Source organism: Spinacia oleracea, chromosome 4 (genome assembly GCF_020520425.1).
Source record: "Spinacia oleracea cultivar Varoflay chromosome 4, BTI_SOV_V1, whole genome shotgun sequence".
Classification (NCBI taxonomy): domain Eukaryota; kingdom Viridiplantae; phylum Streptophyta; class Magnoliopsida; order Caryophyllales; family Amaranthaceae; genus Spinacia; species Spinacia oleracea.
In genome coordinates this window covers 184,215,903-184,234,434 of record NC_079490.1, presented here as the reverse complement: position 1 = coordinate 184,234,434, position 18,532 = coordinate 184,215,903, and the positions used below count along the sequence as shown (strand labels likewise).

The following is an 18,532-nucleotide window of genomic DNA, read 5'->3' as shown; positions in this document are numbered from 1 at the left end:
AACGAACTAATCATTCAAAATAGTGGGAAAAGGGGGCATATGATCCAAGGCTGAGATATTGATGCTTAATGAAATAATTAATTAAATAATTGAGAAGGTGGTGTTTAGCATTATTAAGTGCATAGTTTAAGGGATTGTTATTGGTTAATTATTTGGTAACAGGGAAAACTTAGTTACTTGATCTGGCGATCCAGAAGTATTCTTTTTAAGTACACTTTTCTCATTATGGAGAAATGGCTTGAAAACTGTTAAATCAGCAACTCCATTAATGTTTCGAAGCGACAATGTAGGCTCATTGTTCACCACGTGACAGACATTTTAGTTTGATATTTTCACTGGGTCCCATTTTGGACGACTGCCAATGCAAGTCATATACCCTCACTGTCGTAATCCGAGAGTTTTGAAATCGGATCGTACGACGCGCTCTTGTCTATTGTCCGATAATGACGTTAGCCTTATGCGAAAGTGTATCTCTCAATGCTCGAAGGGATCGAGCGGGTGCTTTGGTTTACAATGTGTAATCTTGCCTATTGGCGACAAGAGCGAGAGTCGAGGGTCGATCGAGACGCTTGCGTGCGCACAACAGGCATAAGCGGAACCGATGACAAGAATGTATCTTTTTTGGAAAGCCTAATTTATTGAGTCTTGAAAAGTTTAAAAACATGCGACAACATAATGTCTATAAAGGTTACCAACAACGCAAGTGATTAAGCAAAGACAACGTCTGACGAGGGGTATTGGTCCATATCCCTCGGGTTTATTTTGAATTAGCTTTAAACTTCTAATGAACGTTTGATTGACAGAAATATAATAATTCTATCTAATTAAAGCTTAGAAAATTATTAGAGAGGTCCTAGAAAGAAATAGAAAAGCAAAATACAAGTAATGAAGGTTGGATTCTAACACTCACACCGATGAACATAAGGAATTTGATTGAAGGATCCTACTACATGTACACCTAGTGTACAAGACATCTTATACACCATGCTTTTCTATTGGTTTAAATGTCATATTTATTGTCTTTCATTCTCATTTTTTAGTGGGTTTGATGATGGCCAACAAATTAATGGTGGTGTACATGAAAATCTTGTACACTAGGTGTACATGTAGCATTTTCCTCGATTAAATGAGTTAATCTGCGGAAATCAATTCTTGGAGCTGAAATATTTCAATTAAGTAATTGTTTCAAATTTGAGTAATAAGTCAATTACAGATAAATATACCTCAAAAAAAAATAAAGATAAGTTAAACAAAAATTTAATGAACTTAAATTAAGATAGTACTCCGTAACATACGCAAATAGTATCTCAATTTAAGTCGGTCTATTTTTTAAATAAATTCATTAATGGTTTAAAATAGTAATTTGTTATTTTTTAAAAAGAAATATATACGATAATTGTATTAAGAGTTAAAATGAGATCTATGTTCATTTTAAACGTTGTGTTTGTTTTTTTAGAATAATTTATTCTTTTAATTTGAAAGTGTGTTCTAATTTAATAATAAAAAAAAACTTTAATTATGTTCTTTTAAAACGTATACTCCGTATTTATTCTTTTTAAACCTTAATTATGTTAATAATTCAGTTACACATAGATTTATTAAAAATATTGTTATTATTATTATTATTATTATTTAAGTTTTAATAAGTTATTATTATTATTATTATTACCTGTATAAATAAGAACTATCTATAGATTTAAAAAAACATTTTATGAATAAATTATGTAGAGTGAGACAAAAAAAATCAAGTTATGAAAAAAGCACATAACAATTTGAAAAGAACATTATATGAAAGCACAAAAAAGTGTACCCGAAACACTCGATCAAAACTCATCAGCAACATGAGTATATTAAAATCTTCAAAAACTGATCTCAATCTGAAAAATCCTCGAAAAATATCATGCACTCTTGCGATTCTCTTGATGTTGATCATATTTTTTACGAAAACTACATTCACTCATTTTCAACTAAGAATAAATAATTCTGAAGGAAATTGAGAGAGAGACGAAGCTTTCACTCACTATCTCACTCTTTCTCTCTCAAAAGATCTCTCATTTGTTGAGAGCTGGATATAAATCATCTCTTATTTCTCTCTCTAAAATGTATTTCTAAAATTCTAAAATGACTAATGGTTATGATTCATAAGTACAAATATTATATCTATATGGAAAATGAAAAAATAGGAATTATAATGAAAGAATAACAAAGAAAGAGAAATGAAAAATTCTTAAAGAGTGCATAATGAGAACAATGCACGTGTTTTTATTTTGTTCTTTTAGCTGAATATTATAAAAAAAACAAAAAACAAATAGATAGACTAAAAGAACAAGTCAAGTACCTTGGCCCACAACAACATACGATTCGGATCATCATTAGCATCATTTTGTTCTGAATTATCAAGCACATAATTAATAATACCTGAACAATTATAAGTTAACATATCTATTACTTTATACTAAAACATACATCAGGAATGGGGCGTGTCACTTCCTCGTGCAAAAATTTCCCGCCAAAATTCAATTTCCAAAAAGTGTATCAGTTTTATGTTATTTATTCTCTACCCTCTTTTATAAGAGTCCGGATCCTCTAGAGTTTTAATAAAACTCTACAAGGTAGAATTATATCTAAACCATACATTTTAAAATCAATGGATCATATAGATGAGAAAAAATAAGGGAAATTTTGAAAAGATAATATATAAACCATTGATTTTTCATTCAATGGTTGATATGCTAAAACTCTACCTCGTAGAGTTATTTTAGAACTCTAGAGGATCCAAAACCCTTTTTTTATAAACAATTTATATATGGAAAAATATTACTTTATAAATTATGGCAATAATGGATACCACACAGTAATAACTTTGCTAAATATTTTGTTGGTAATATTTTAGTCAAATCAGACCCTACCCTTACCCTATAAGGTGTGGATAAGGTTTAACAATACTCAGACCCTAAACCTATACCCATACCCTACCCTTACCATATAAGGTCTAAAATTACAAGACTCTTATCCGAACCTATGGGTCTAGTATGGTATGAGTAGGGTTTAGGGTATGGAACGGGTCTGTGTAGGATATGAGTTTTAAGGGTCTATGGATAGAGTCCGAATCTGAAAAATTAATCCATTATCCTACGCTACCCAATAAATCATATATCCACAACCTAGCCTTACCTTAATTATAAAGTCTAAAATTAAGACCCATATCCTAATAATTTAAAGTAAGATCTAACAGGATTATGGTAAGTTCCTAAACCCGTTGTCATCCATAATCAAAAGTAAATGGATGGTTAAAAAGTAGGTAAACCTTGAGTCGTGACTTTAAGCTTAAAATACGCGTCTTGTATGAAAGGATAATTGATAAATGATGAGTCATTTTGGAAATATACTCCGTACTCCATATAAAGAAAGGCATCAAACATCGGCCATAACTCGTTTTACTCCGCCCCATGCATATAACTTCACCACCAACACGTCACCACGTGACTTTCCCGCCGACTAACCGTTCTATCTGCATCTCCCCACCCTCTATTCCCGGTCCATGTTCTTTTCATAACTACTCAGTTCTCATTTTATTTGCATTTACTTTAATAATGAGAGGTTAAAGGCCGGAAAATTGAAGTCCAAGTCGGAAAGTAGGAACAGGTTGTCTCTCGCAAAGAAATTTTAGTTTAAGATATGACTTCACTCAAAAAATTTATAAAGTGCTTTCTCGCAAATATTGAACTATAAAAGTCTTTTTACGCAAATTTACCTATTGAATTCTATTCTTTCTTTTGAATTTCACTCCAATTTTTTTTTAATACGGATTTTTCACGAAATACCCCAGAGATTTAAGTTTTAGTTGCATGCAACAGAACATATAACCACAAAACAAAATCGAACATATAAGGTGCTGCTGCCCCTCCTCCTTTATATTGAGATAGTACAACGACTAGTTTTTTTTTAAAAAATAGCCGTTAGTGAGCAGGGGTGTCTGGTGAAATGATCAGAAAACATAGGGGGTATTTCCCATGACATCATCAACTCTTAATCAACTCAATTAACCCATTAACCCACCCATGCCTATTTCCCATTAACCCATATTTTCCTTTTTCCTTTTCTTTCCTCTCTCCCCCTTCTTTCTTCCCTGAATTTTCCTTCAAATTCTTTCCCTTTCCTCCGCAACCACCGCCAAACCCTCGCCATTACAGAAATCAAAACCCCTAAAACATTCCCAGAAATTCATTCTACTAGTCCGATACATCGCAAGTTCTTCAATTCAAAGGAAAAATCAAATTGAAGTTTCAACAGCCCTTAAAATCAGGCCTTAGTCGCCATTGCAGAAATCAAATTGAAGTTTCAAATCAAAGTAAAACCTTAGTTGCCAGCACTATCATCGGACCCAAACTTCAATTTTCAGGCCATAATACTCAGGGGAAGGGGAGAGTGACAGAAAGAGAAGGAGGGCGGCGAGCAGAGGGAGAAGGAAGGAAGGAGGAGAGAGGGCGTCGACTCGCCCACCTAATGTAGATCCGGGTTAGCCGGCCACGCACCGCCGGCGCTTGCCCGGCCCAGACTTACCCACGCACGTTGTCGATGTTAACCCTTCCCTTATTCCTCGATGTCGGTGGTTGTGTGTGATGGTGGTGAGGAAGAGAAAGGGGTGGCACGAATAGAGTATGTCGCCGGTGACTTGACTTTGATATTGTTCTTCGGTAGGTGGAAACAACGGTGGAGGAAGAGCCCACTGTTGCCGGAAAATGAGGATGTGGATGATGACGAAGAGAAACCGGCAATAGTGGGAACAGTGAGAGCAGCCGCCGCCTCCATTTCTGTGCATACTCTTTCGTAGTTGTATCATAACCATTTAATGGAAGAAAGACGGGGGAGAGAGAAAGGTCAGGGAAGAAGGAAGGTGGGTTAATGGAAGAAGGGAAGGGAGAGAGAAAAGAAAAAGAAATGGGTGGGTTAATGGGGGAATTGGGTGGGTAATTAGGAATTAGGGGTTAATTAGGGATTAGGCGGGTAATTAGATCGTAATTGGTTGATTATAAGGATGATGATGTCATGAAGAGGTATTTCGGGTATTAAGTCATTTGTGAGGGGTATTTGGTGAATTATTGAAACTTGATGGGCATTTGGTGAATTAAGGCAAAACTCGGGGGTATTTCATGAAATATCTGGAAAACATATGAAACCACACGGGTATCTGGGGAAATAAAGTTTACAGGGGCATCTAGTGAAATAAAGTTTCTAACTGCCACTTAACGGCAGAGGTAAGTCATGCGAGAAAATAAAACATCAAGATTATTTGTTGAATTACTGAAATAAAGAGAATATTTAGTAAATAAACTTAAACCTAGAGGGTATTTCAACTTGACAAAACACCCAACAGTGACGCTGCATTGTCGCCTAAGAAGCCCTCATTGTCAGCAGGAGCCTTCAATTCCCTGAACCACCCACTTAAATTAGTAATTTACTCTCTTCTTCCTCACTTCTACTTCATTTATTAGTCAAACCCCTCCATTTAATTTTACTTAATTTTATCTTTTTACCTTAGGATCCCCAATCTTTTTCTCTCCATCACTTTTTAGTCAACTCTCATTTAATACTCATTTACTCTCTCTAACCCTTTTTCTAATTCTCTTTCCTATATAAACCAACCCAAACACATCCCCCTTCCATTGCATTACCATCATTTTCACACAAACAACCTCAAACCCAAAACCCAAAGAAAATATCAAAAATAATAATAAAAATGGACGACGATACATTTTATTATTCTCAAGACACCGATCTTGATTTGAGTTTCACGTCCACCACTACTGACAGAACCTTCGGCTCTTCTAGCGCGCGCAGCAGCCTTGCTCGAAGCAGCTTAACTCTCAGCTTTAACGAGCGAATCTCCACCACCGCGGGCCCAACACACCACCACCACCAGAACATCATCCGCCCTCACAGGCGGGAGGATCCACACTGGTCTGCTATCCATGCCGCCACTAATCTCTCCCCTGACGGTCGTCTTCACCTCCGCCACCTTAAACTCCTCCGCATCCTCGGTACGGGGAATCTCGGCCGTGTTTTCCTTTGCCGTATTAGAGATTACCACCATTCTAGCCCTAATTCCCATTTTGCCCTTAAAGTTGTTGATAAAGATTCTCTCTCTCCTAAAAAACTCTCCCATGTACAAACTGAGGCGGAGATCCTCTCCTTGCTAGACCACCCTTTTCTCCCTACACTCTACGCTCATGTTGAGGTCTCGCATTACACGTGTCTTTTGATTGATTACTGTTCTGGTGGGGACCTTCATTCTCTTCTTCGTAAACAGCCGAATTACCGGCTACCGGCCTCCGCGGTGAAATTTTACGCCGCTGAGGTTTTGGTGGCGTTGGAATATCTCCACTCGTTAGGGGTAGTTTATCGGGATCTTAAACCGGAGAATATTCTTCTTAAAGAAGATGGGCATATCATGTTGTCTGATTTTGATCTTTGCTTTAAATCTGACGTGACGGCGAAGATTGAGAGGTGTGATCATGACTCTAATCAGACGGGTAGAGTTAAATCAAGGAGGAGGAGAAGATCAGATAAGACGACGGGGAGGGATGAGTTTGTGGCGGAGCCTACCGGAGCATTCTCCAAGTCCTGCGTTGGAACCCACGAGTATCTAGCTCCAGAATTAGTTAGCGGTAACGGTCACGGTAACGGCGTTGATTGGTGGGGGTTTGGGGTGTTGCTGTATGAGTTACTATATGGGACGACGCCGTTCAAGGGGGTTAACAAGGAGGCGACGCTAAGAAATATAGCGTCGTCTAGGGACATGAAATTTGGGTATGTGGAGGAGAGAGAGGTTGAGGATGATAAGGATATGGTGGCTGCAAAGGATCTTATTGAGAAGTTGTTGGTCAAGGACCCACGTAAAAGGATGGGGGCCATTAGAGGAGCGGCGGAGATTAAGAAGCATCCGTTTTTTTACGGTGTTAAGTGGGCGTTGATCCGGAGTTACCGGCCGCCGGAAGTGCGTGGTGGGCTCGTTAGGAAGAGTAAGAGTTACATCACCGGGGTCCACAAGAGGAGGAAGTGGTGGTGGCGGAGTTTGAATCAATTGTTGAGGAAAAATAAAGGGTCTAAAGTTTCACATAATAATAGTAGTATCAATTGTGGTATTGTTAATAATATTAATTAGTACTAGTAACATGCATCATTAGTAGTCTTATTTTGTATTTTTCCACACTCTTTTTTTTCTTGTTTTGTTAGATTTTAGGAGAAGAGATTTGTATAAAGAAACACAAGTGATACGTTTGATCAAATTTGTGGGTTTTGATAGGTAAAAAACATTGCGGAGCTGGGCTGGTTAACCTGTGCTAGGTGCTGGTTCAGTTAGGGTCCCTTCTTCTTACCTATTGAAAAAAAAAGATAGGTAAAAAATATTATACTTTCGTATATGTTCTTGTACATGAGAACAATACAGAAATTTTGAAGAGTATTTGGAGAAAAAAAAAAAAACACTAATTTCATATATCTATTCTTTTACTTGATGATTATCAAATGATCAAGTAGATCGATTTGTAATTTGAGCATCATTTAGAAATTAAATATGTTAGAAAATTTTGGATCTAAAGTACTCTATAATGATTAATGGGTCAATATGCAAGTTGTTATCTTTTGTTTTACATAATTATAAATATGATCTGTGGATAACCTTGTACGAGTATCAATCAGATGTAATTCTTTCAAGTATTACAATCGTTAACTGCTGTACCCGGGTACAGCCAGCTCTGGCTGTACCCCCTAAAACGACGCGCTCATATTGTTTGTTCATTCTTGTCGACAGTTTGTTCTTTTTTATTGTACCGTTTGTTCATTCTTATTGTACTGTTTGTTCTTTCTTGTTGTACTGTTTGTTCTTTCTTCTTGTTCTTTAAATTCATCATCAAATTTTCATAATTGTTGTAATTTTTGTTCTTTCTTCTGGAATTTTATGTTCTTTTTTATATTGTTTGTTCTTTCTTGTTTATTTGTTTGTTTATAATAATCATATGGTTAATGTTCATAATTAAACTCTTCATTAATCTTTTTATTCTTTCTTTTTGTATTGCTTGTTCTTTCTTGTTGTACTGTTTGTTCTTTCTTGTTGTTTTTTAAATTCATTCATCAAAGTTATTGTTGTATTGTTTGTTCTTTCAGGTTGGCTTTAAAATTCATCATAAAATTGTTCATAATTGTTGTATTGTTTGTTCTTTTTTCTGGAATTTTATGTTCTTTTTTATATTGTTTGTTCTTTTTTGTTGAATTATTTGTTCTTTTTTGTTTATTTGTTTGTTCACAATAAATATATGGTTAATGTTCATAATGAAATTGTTCACTTCATTGGTCTTTTATGTTTTTACAAGCGCCTATATTGTTTATTTCCAAATAAATGTTCATTTCCAAAATAGTAAATGTTCATTCCAAATAAATGTTCATTTCCGAAATAGTAAATGTTCATTTCAGAAATAGTAAATGTTCATTTTTGTAGTTTATTTCCAAATAAATAAATAAATGTTCATTTCCAAAATAGTAAATGTTCATTCCAAATAAATAAATAAATGTTCATTTCCGAAATAGTAAATGTTCATTTTTGTACGTACCATTATTTGTTCTTTCTTGTTGTATTGTTTGTTCTTTCATGTTGGCTTTAAAATTCATCATAAAAGTGTTCATAATTGTTGTATTGGTTGTTCTTTTTTCTGAAATTTTATGTTCTTTTTTATATTGTTTGTTCTTTTTTGTTGAATTATTTGTTTTTTCTTGTTTATTTGTTTGTTCACAATAAATATATGGTTAATGTTCATAATGAAATTGTTCACTTCATTGGTCTTTTTATGTTTTTACAAGCGCCTATATTGTTTATTTCCAAATAAATAAATAGATGTTCATTTCCAAAATAGTAAATGTTCATTCCAAATAAATAAATAAATGTTCATTTCCGAAATAGTAAATGTTCATTTTTGTAGTTTATTTCCAAATAAATAAATAAATGTTCATTTTCAAAATAGTAAATGTTCATTCCAAATAAATAAATAAATGTTCATTTCCGGAATAGTAAATGTTCATCACAGGATAGAGTCACCAAGGCACCAATGGGCCGGCCAATGTCTATCACATCTAGCATGATGAATATACATAGGTAGGTTAACTGTAGAGTTAATTGACCCCACTTGAATTTGAAAATTAAGGAAATTTTCTTTTTTTAGTATTATGTATTTTTTTCATAATATCGTATATAAATGACTATTTGAACATTAATTTGATTTTGGCACCACTAATTATTATTTCATCCGTCCCAAAATTATACTAGTTCTATTTGAAAAAACAACACGGATTTTAAGAGTAGTACATTGATGACTAATTTTGTATGAAAAAGTAAAATATAGTACATATAAAAATGAATAAAGTACATGAGAAATGAGAATATAGTATATGATGAGGTTTTTAATGCATTTTATTTTTCTTTTGTGGTCTAAAATGAGGGTAATATGATAAATATTTTATGTTCAAATAAGGAAACATGACTATAATTATGGACGTGATTTAGAATATATGACAATATTTTTGGGACGGAAGGAGTATTTCTAGATCCACCACTAACGTACACCTACACAACATGGTAAACATAATGATATCTTCAAGAGTTCAAGTTGGTATTTTAAAGTTGGATTGAACAATTGTTGTTTAAGACTAAGAGTTGGGTTCGCCTGTCATCGGAAGTCAAGTTGGACAACCACGATTGGCATTTAGAACCAGCTCTTCTAAATCTAACAGCATTTGTTCATCGATCACCATCATCTTTTTATTTGGCAATATATGTTCTAATATTGTGCCACATTAATTATTCAAATATATCATGATAATTTGCTACAAAATGGGCAATGATGAACAAAGAACAATAATCTGGATTCTTTCAATGATGAATAATTTAGTTGACTTTTTATTATAATTACCAACTTCAATTATGCGAAGAAGTTTTGCAGTTGGAGTTTTTTTCTCAAGTTGAGACTTGATATAATTGATGATTTCAGAAAATTTAAGTGCCATTTAGAGAAAGATATGATGCTACATCAAGTTTAAAAAATCCGATTAAGTTTAATTAAGTGGTCGTTTTGTGAATCACGTTATTTGACTAGTCATCATTATCATTACCGCACTGTCTCAAAGAGGCTCCCGCAAGAAGCAGGGTAAGGGGGGTCGGACGTACGCAACCTTACCCATGTCATTACAGAGAGGTTGTTTTCAATTGACCCAAAATCGATAACGGGACGACAACGGGATGACCATCTTCTAATTCATGGAAATTAAATAGATATTAAGAGCTATTTTAATTCAGCCCATTAGTAATGAAGAAAAATACTTTGGCTAGTCGTGTGACAACAAATTGAAGTACTTTTGTTTTAAGGGGACAAAGTGAAGTACTAAAGGATACATTAATTGCAACCACTAGTTTTCAACGACAACAATGTAATTACTACTCACTCCGTCCCATATTCATAGTTAAGTATGACAAAAAGTACGGGTTTTAAGAAAAATGGAATATAGTACATGAAAAAGTAGAATAAAGTACAAATGATGATTGAGTTTGATGGAAAAGTAGAATAAAGTACACAGAAAAGATAATATAGTACATGTGTGAGATTTTCAATGCATTTTTAATTAATACGAAGTACGTAGTATAGTACATAAAAGTGGGGATCTTAATAGCTAAAATTAGAAACAACACTATAATTTTAGAACGCCCAAATTAAAAAACAAGAATATAATTTTGAGACGGGAGAGTATGTCAATTACCGGGAAAAGTACGTACCACACTACCACCATGGAATTGAAGAACAATCATCCAATGCTAAAGCCGGTTGGTCGGTCTAGAAAACGTTACAACAATCGGTCACTCTCAAATGAAATGGGCAATTAGTACCTACAAGTGCACAACTCATGTTAATGAGGCATTGAGGTAAATAGCGACCATATTTTGCTAAGATGTCAATCACAAATTCAACGAATGATAAGAAGACTAGCTAGATTGTTATTATTTAGTATGGGGTTATATGTATATGGATTAAGGAACTAAGAGCATGTTTGGTATAATAACTAGTTAGTGTCTCGGGCGATACCCCGTATATTATAAAAATGAATTAATTAGATTATTATATACGGAGTAACTTATTTTGAGTCTAATTTAATTTGTTAGATTACAATGTATCTTGCTTTGAGTATACTTTTATAAATTTTACTGTCATATAAGGATTAGTAACTCGTAAAAAATGACTAATTAGTGTGCAAGACTATTAAGAAAGGATTTAAATCACTTTCTAATTATATTGATTTAATATAATTTTAAACGTATAATAAACAACAAAATGAGTTGTAGCATAGTGGTTAAAATGTGTGATTAACAAATGAGAGGTCGGACGTTCAAGAATTATAACTAACATTTTTTCATGATCAAGAAAATTTTATGAGTTGTCATTTCAAAGATGATGATATGTCACGTCATCGTTATATAGGAGCGACATGTAGCGAAATAACATTTTTTTCCTTGGAGTAAGGGTAACCATTACCAATTTACCACCACTTTTGTTACCTCCCTAACCTTGTGATAACAAGGTGCATGTTACCATCATCAATCCCTAATTTGATACGTAGTACAAGGGATTGCTTTGCTTAGATATATCAAACAACAAATAATAATAATAGTTAACGACGTTACCATTTCTCCTTGTTAAGTGCATGTTTCCAATCCATTTCTTTTCCTCTAGATTCATGCTAAACATGCACTAAGAGCGTTCAACAAATACTACTCCATATATATGGCTGAATCACAATTAGACCTGGTTATCGGGCGGGTCGGGTCAGGGTCGGGGCGGGTCAAAAGAGGGTCGGGTATTAAAAGGGTCATTTTTAACGGGTCGATAATGGACGGGTCAAAAGCGGGTTGCGGGTCAATAGCGGGTCATTAGTGGGCGGGTCAATAAACGAGCAATGAAAAATGAAAAACAAAAGAGCCATGTGCAAGTACAAGTGAATACGAAGCTATACACGTAATTTTTTGTATCATTACTATTTTAATTTTTAAAATAATTGTAGTATAAGTTTGACCCTATAATGACCCTGTCCAATAAAGGCCCTGTCCAATAAGAGCCCTGACCAATAAAAGCCCTATTAACTTGACCCTAACCCTATATCCATTGGACTACCCTGTCCAATAACCAGGTCTAATCACAATAACTTAAAAAGGTCTCATTTCGCACAAAGGAAGCTACCATACGAAATATTTGCCACCCAGCATGTATATAATTGATTTCGTATGTAAGAAGATGAGATATTTTATCTGCAACAGATGATCTGAATGTGAAGGCATGTCTATGTCGTTCAAGGAATGTGGCTCCATAACATAAGATGATGTAAATTAAAAGGGTGCATTTCTCTGTAACTTAGATTCCAATCAATAGAAATGGTTACCACCTTAGCCAACATAATAATAAACTACAAATTTATTGACCTCAGCTCCCTACCAACCAACCCATTGCATCTACAAAAATTGGTTACTCATTTTGAGGGTGGGTACATTGTACTTGTGCTGTAAATTTGAACAACATTAATGCCTTGGTTCAAATGGAAGTAAGTATGATTTTGCTTGTGAGATATGATATTAATGGGGTCGATGCATGTCAGCCAAATGAGCTAATATCATGGGGGCTAACCAACATAGAGTTGGCTCAAGTGGTAAGCAGTTTGATGCCGTTTAAGGGAGGTCTCGAGTTCGAGCCTCGCCGTATGCAGAAACTCTTGTTGGGAGACTCACCCACCATAAACAAGGTGTGCGACACGGGTCGGATCCGGATGTAGTCGTAGCTAAGCTCCGGTGAACCGGGTGTGCTATGCGTAAAAAAAATATATCATGAGGGCTAATCAATAATAGTTAAAAGGAAATCGACGAAATCAGACCAGACACGTATTACAAAGCCGGCCATTAGGATAACAAACTTTGGAATACTCTTGGATGGAAGATCAGATTCAGACCTAATGCCTGACAGTCCATAAATATGCAGTGCTAGAATCGCAGATGATAACTCGATCAAGTTGAAAATTATTACAACATGTCACATGACAACAACACATTACTGATATTTTCACACTTCCTTCATTCAATTCATCTGAGAATTGTTAAGAGCATCAATAATAAGCCCACTCTTAATTTCTCACCTTGGCTCTGTTCTTCTGAACTAAATTGAACTGAATGGATCTGAACTGAATAGAACTGCAATAAAGTCCAAAAGGATAGGGCCCTTATCACCATCTCTTATTAAGAGTTCTCTATCAACAAACCCAAGAAATAAGCTAATTCTTATACACTAACTCTTAAATACTTTTTTACATGTTTTTTTTTTAATATAGAAAAATAGTCTAAAAGTATGCGTAAATCTACACCTCAAACCCCCCTCTTATTTTTAAGAGTTACCTCTTATGTAGAGGATGTCTTAATCAACCTCTAAATAAGAGGGAGTTAAGAGTTAGGTCTTATTTATTAACTATTAAGAGTTACCTATTATATTTTCTCTCTTCTTAAGAGGGGACTAAAAGCTCCCTGCAATTACTAAGTTACTCAATACTCATCCCTAAAAGTCAACATTATAACTATTTCAATAATGTTTGATGAATCAAGTAATTTATTGTTGTTTAATGATTTACTCCTCCACTTGATAGTTTTGGATGAGTACATAAGAGTTTTCTTATCAAACTTGTCATACACATTTTCAATCCTTCTTTTATAAGCAAGATACAAAGAGCCTTTCAATAAGTCCATAAATAAGGGACAAGGGCCCAACACAATATATGAAAAGATCCAGCAACCAAAGCCCAAATAAGGAAGGCCCATATCTCAGGAATCAAAGGCTAGTGTTATAATTCAAACAGAAAGATTACAAATTAGTCTTAGCTTTATTTCTCCTTAGTCCTTAGTACTTAGCTTTCCCCTAGCTAGGCTTAATAGCGTGGAAGTAGCGAAGTATAGGTCAATCGACAATCAACATCTTCCTGTATTGAAGCATTACCGGTTGGCGCCAGTTGTTTCAAGCGTAGACCTGTGAAGGTACTACCATCGTGATTTATGTTTTATGGACTTGAATTATATCTCTTAATTAATGAAATAATTTGCTCTCTATTTCATGTTATAGTGAAGTGTTTCATTGTACGCTTTTCTTAAATGTTGATTCATTTGGTAGTTTCTCTTAAATTACTCGAACATGAGCGAGACTTTAGAAAAGACATTCCCTATATTAAGCACATCCCCTAAGTCACCTTGATCACCCTGAAGATAAGATGATACTTCATATGTATTTGTTTGCTTTTAGGATCAACAATAGTGAGTTTTGTGAGCTCGGATCCTCTAGAGTTTTAATAAAACTCTATAAGGTAGAGTTGTATCTAAATCATACATTTTAAAATTAATGGCTCATATTAATGAGAAGGGAGAGTCAGGAGGTTGATATTAATGAGAAAAAATAGGGGGAATTTCGGAAAGATAATATATGAACCATTGATTTTTCATTCAAAACCGTTTTGTTGATAATATGGCTGCACAGAATACGGAGGGAATAGTTGTTACTCCCTTCGTCCCTTCACATAATTTACTTTGACTCTATTTTATTTCTAGTATATGAAAACAAATGTTTGTATACAATATATTGTTGATTTCATCTTAATATATTTTCAAAATATTAATATTTTTATAAGTTTTTATCATATGTAGTTGAAACAATTGGTGGTCAAAGTTGTACATTGACAAGCGTGTCCGGTTAAAACAGGTCGAGTATTAAGGAACGGAGGGAATATCCATTTAAAAATTAAAGTTAAATTGAAAAAGTTGGAACTCGAGAAACGAAAACAACAGATATTGAAAGACAGGGGAGTAAGTGAATAACAGATATCCAAAGCCAAATCAGTAAATCACACAAGCATATAGCAAAACAGAGCAGAGAGTGATGGATAGCTCAGTTGGTTAGAGCTTCCATCCCGGTTCCATGTGATCCTGAGTTGGCCAATAATCGATCCACGTTAATAAACTTGTGAGATTTTTATCAAATTGACAAACAAATTCCTTGATAAAAAACATAGACAATGTTGGATTTATTAAAAGAACATACATGATCTGATCCCAGGCTAACAGCCTAACACAACTAGATCCAACAACATTTAGCAAGAGTACGTTGATGGGTTTCTACATTTAAATGCCATACGCCTTCTTAAGCATGAGAATAAAGTCGTAAACTTTGTTCTGATCAGGGAGTGCTTTGGCAACAGTCTCTCTCTGCAAACATCTCTTTGCCCATTCAATGATCTTTGGGCAAGACTCCTCAATGCTGAAGTTTCCCAACTTCTCGTACGCATAAAACCAACTGTAAAATGGAATGAAAGCAACATCAACATATCCAAATGTATCTCCTCCAAAGTAAGCTTTATCACCCAGCTCAGCCTCCAACACCTTCAAGTTTTCTATGAATTCTTTCTTCGCTGCTTCTTGTTCTGCGTCTTTGCTAGTCCAAACTTTTCTTCCACTGTCATATATCTGTACAAGTATAGCGTCAAATCAGGGTTATATTACTTACCAGATTAATTCTAGCAATTCAAAACGACATCCACACTCCGTCTATACAACATTTAAGTCGTGTCATAATGATTGACATGACATGACATGCTTATATGTCATGAATCATGAACTTAATTAAAAACTAAAATATTTAACTTTTTTTTTAATTGGTAAGAAGAAGAGACCCTAACTGAACCAGCACCTAACCTAGCACAGGTGAACCAGCCCAGCTCCGCAGGTCATCGCTTGAGCCACTCCCAAACATTTCGCAGTTGATAGGGCTTGAACTTGTAAGCTCCAAGTCACAAGGCGAGTTCTCCACCAACTTATGTTGGTTACTAAAATACTTCCTCCGTCTTTTAATACTCGCAACGTTTGGACTTTTGCCACTATTCATATAATCTACTTTGACTATTCGTAGTGTTTTTTATATAAGATAAAACATAGACATGTGGGATCTTGTTAGATTCGTCTCAATGTGTATTTTCAAAATATCAACTTTTTATAATTTTTGCATAAAGAGAATTTAAGATATAAATGATCAAAGTTGTGCATCGGCATGCGTGAAACTAACAAACGTTGCGAGTAATAAAAGACGGAGGAAGTATTTAACTTATCTAACATATTATACATGTTACATAATAGGTAGGAAATCATAATATTCTAATTTATTGTAAATATAATCGTATTTGTTTTCTTTTTTTTTGTATCGACTACGTATTTACATATTTTTATAGTAAAAATATTGCATAGTAAAAATATTTTGATGACGTATGATCTACGTGGCGCCTGTATATACCATTTAAAACCCTATACGTATGATTGCGACAACTAAATGTTGTCGCAACTAAAATAAACTCCGTACTTGATAGGACGAAGTAAAAAGAATAATGCAAAATTTTAGGGTAGAGTAAAAAGATGTTTACTTGGAAATTGCAATCTACTCCCTCCGTTCTTTTTTAAATGACACAATTATTTAGGCACGTTTGCCAATGCACTCTTTTAAACATTAATATATCTAATTGTATATATCTGAAAAAATTATAAAAAGTTGATATTTAAATAATATTTACTGATACGAATCTAATAAGACCCCACACGACTTTGTTTTTTAGTCAAAGGTGTTTGTGTGAATAGTGTCTAAAACCACATCGTATCATGTAAATAAAAACAGAGGAAGTATGAGACTAGGAGTCTAGGACCACTGAAAATAATGCGACAAAATTTCAACAACTTGATATAGTGTAGAGCACACGATGTATATGTATCATGTATGAGCTCTACACTCATCACAAAAATATCTTCACACGAGAAAGACTTGTAAACTATCACCAACCCCGCAAATTGTACACTTTGTATGAGCAATTTAATAATTTATTCAACTTGTTGTAACTAATTTTTGTTGTGAATTTAACTTAGGTAGCCCTTATTTAAAGTCATTACTAAACTTGTTTAGATTTATGCATGATGTTGGGTACTCCGTACGACCAAGGCTATTTCTTTTGCTCAATTGGAGAGCAAATGAGCAAAAAAAAAAGAATTAGCGATTTGTTGTGAAATAAAAAGGAGGAGAGGAGAAACTGGGAGAGGATAACTGTGTTTTATTCCATAAACAATAGGGTATATATACATACAATAAAATAGGGTTTGCTTGAGTAACAATAAACCTTAAGATCTAGAATATTCTGGAAATATACTAGGGGTATAATGGGCATCCACGTAATATTCATAACACGATTGTATTTGTTAGATTCAAATTTATTGTATAAATGTCAACTTTTAAAACAGAAATAGATAAAACGTAATTATATAAATATAACAGAAATAAAAGGGAAATAAATAAATTAAGTGTATGAAATGAATAAGAAAAAAGGAAAATAAAAATACCTTTTTGTCAACAAAATCAGCCCAGAAACGAGCCACAGCCCTCTGATGAGGATCAGACGGCAAAAGAGGCTTCTTGTCACTCCAAACCTCATCAATGTACTGCACAATAATTAAAGACTCGTTAATCGGTTTGTTATTGTGGACGAGAACCGGGATTTTCTTATGAACCGGGTTCATCTTAAGAAGAAATTCACTCTTGTTCTTCAAATCTTCATCTCTGTACTCATATTCTACCTCCTTCTCAGCCAATGCTATCCTCACTCTCATCCCAAATGGGCTTGGCCAGAAATCCAACAACACTAATTCATTTGCCATTTTTTAAGCTTCTTTGTAAGTAACGAAGAAAAGGGTTTATTAAAAGGGTGGAGTTATACTTTGAGTTATGGTGGGGGAGGAGGGTATTTATAGAGTGGCTGATATGAATGTGGAGAAATCAGAAATGTGTGGAAATATCGAGATTATGCATGCTAATTGATTGGTAGATGTGTTTTAAGCTGACGTCAGGGGTGATGTCAACATTTTGTTAGATTTTAAGAAAGCAAAATTCATTTCAATAAGTTTCAGAGGTTTAGGTGTTAGTGCGGCAGTGCCCCTCCTCTTCGTGATGTAGAAATGACAAATGTGTCCTCATTTACTCCCTCCGTCCCGCAATACTCGACCCGGTTTGACCGGCACAAAGTTTAAGGGATTTGAATTGACTTATTTAATTTAATAGGTAGTAATTGATAGTGGGGTATTATTTTAATGTAGTTAGTGGGAGGTGGGTTAAGAGGTGGGGTTGGGGGAGAGTAGGGGTTGAATTTTTAATTATTTTTTGTATGGAGTAGGGGTAGGTAGGTTAATAGGGGTGGAGTGAGAAATAATATAATATTGTTAGAATATTTCCATTTTTAGAAACAGGTAAAGTATTAAGGGACGGCCCGATAAGGAAAACAGGTCAAGTATTCCGGGACGGAGGGAGTAATGTTTTTACCTCCTCGAGCTAATCTGTAACTAGGGGTGTACAACAATTAGTCCGGACCGAAAAATAGACCGGACCAGACC

The 18,532-nt window shown here is 34.6% G+C and overlaps 2 protein-coding genes across 2 annotated transcripts; one reads left to right on the top strand and one right to left on the bottom strand.

Moving 5' to 3' along the window:
* The first annotated feature begins 5,582 nt into the window (after positions 1-5,582).
* LOC110805594 (serine/threonine-protein kinase WAG1-like) lies at positions 5,583-7,498 on the top strand. The gene has a single exon (XM_056843214.1). The coding sequence runs from the start codon at positions 5,741-5,743 to the stop codon at positions 7,163-7,165; it is 1,425 nt and encodes a 474-aa protein (XP_056699192.1). The 5' UTR covers positions 5,583-5,740; the 3' UTR covers positions 7,166-7,498.
* Positions 7,499-15,097: 7,599 nt separating this feature from the next.
* LOC110779260 (probable glutathione S-transferase) lies at positions 15,098-17,913 on the bottom strand. Its single transcript, XM_021983789.2, has 2 exons — positions 17,489-17,913; positions 15,098-15,580 (listed from the first exon to the last, which is right to left on the bottom strand). Exons 1-2 carry the CDS (start codon positions 17,801-17,803, stop codon positions 15,239-15,241), a joined length of 657 nt encoding a protein of 218 aa, XP_021839481.2. The 5' UTR covers positions 17,804-17,913; the 3' UTR covers positions 15,098-15,238.
* Between the last annotated feature and the right edge of the window lie 619 nt (positions 17,914-18,532).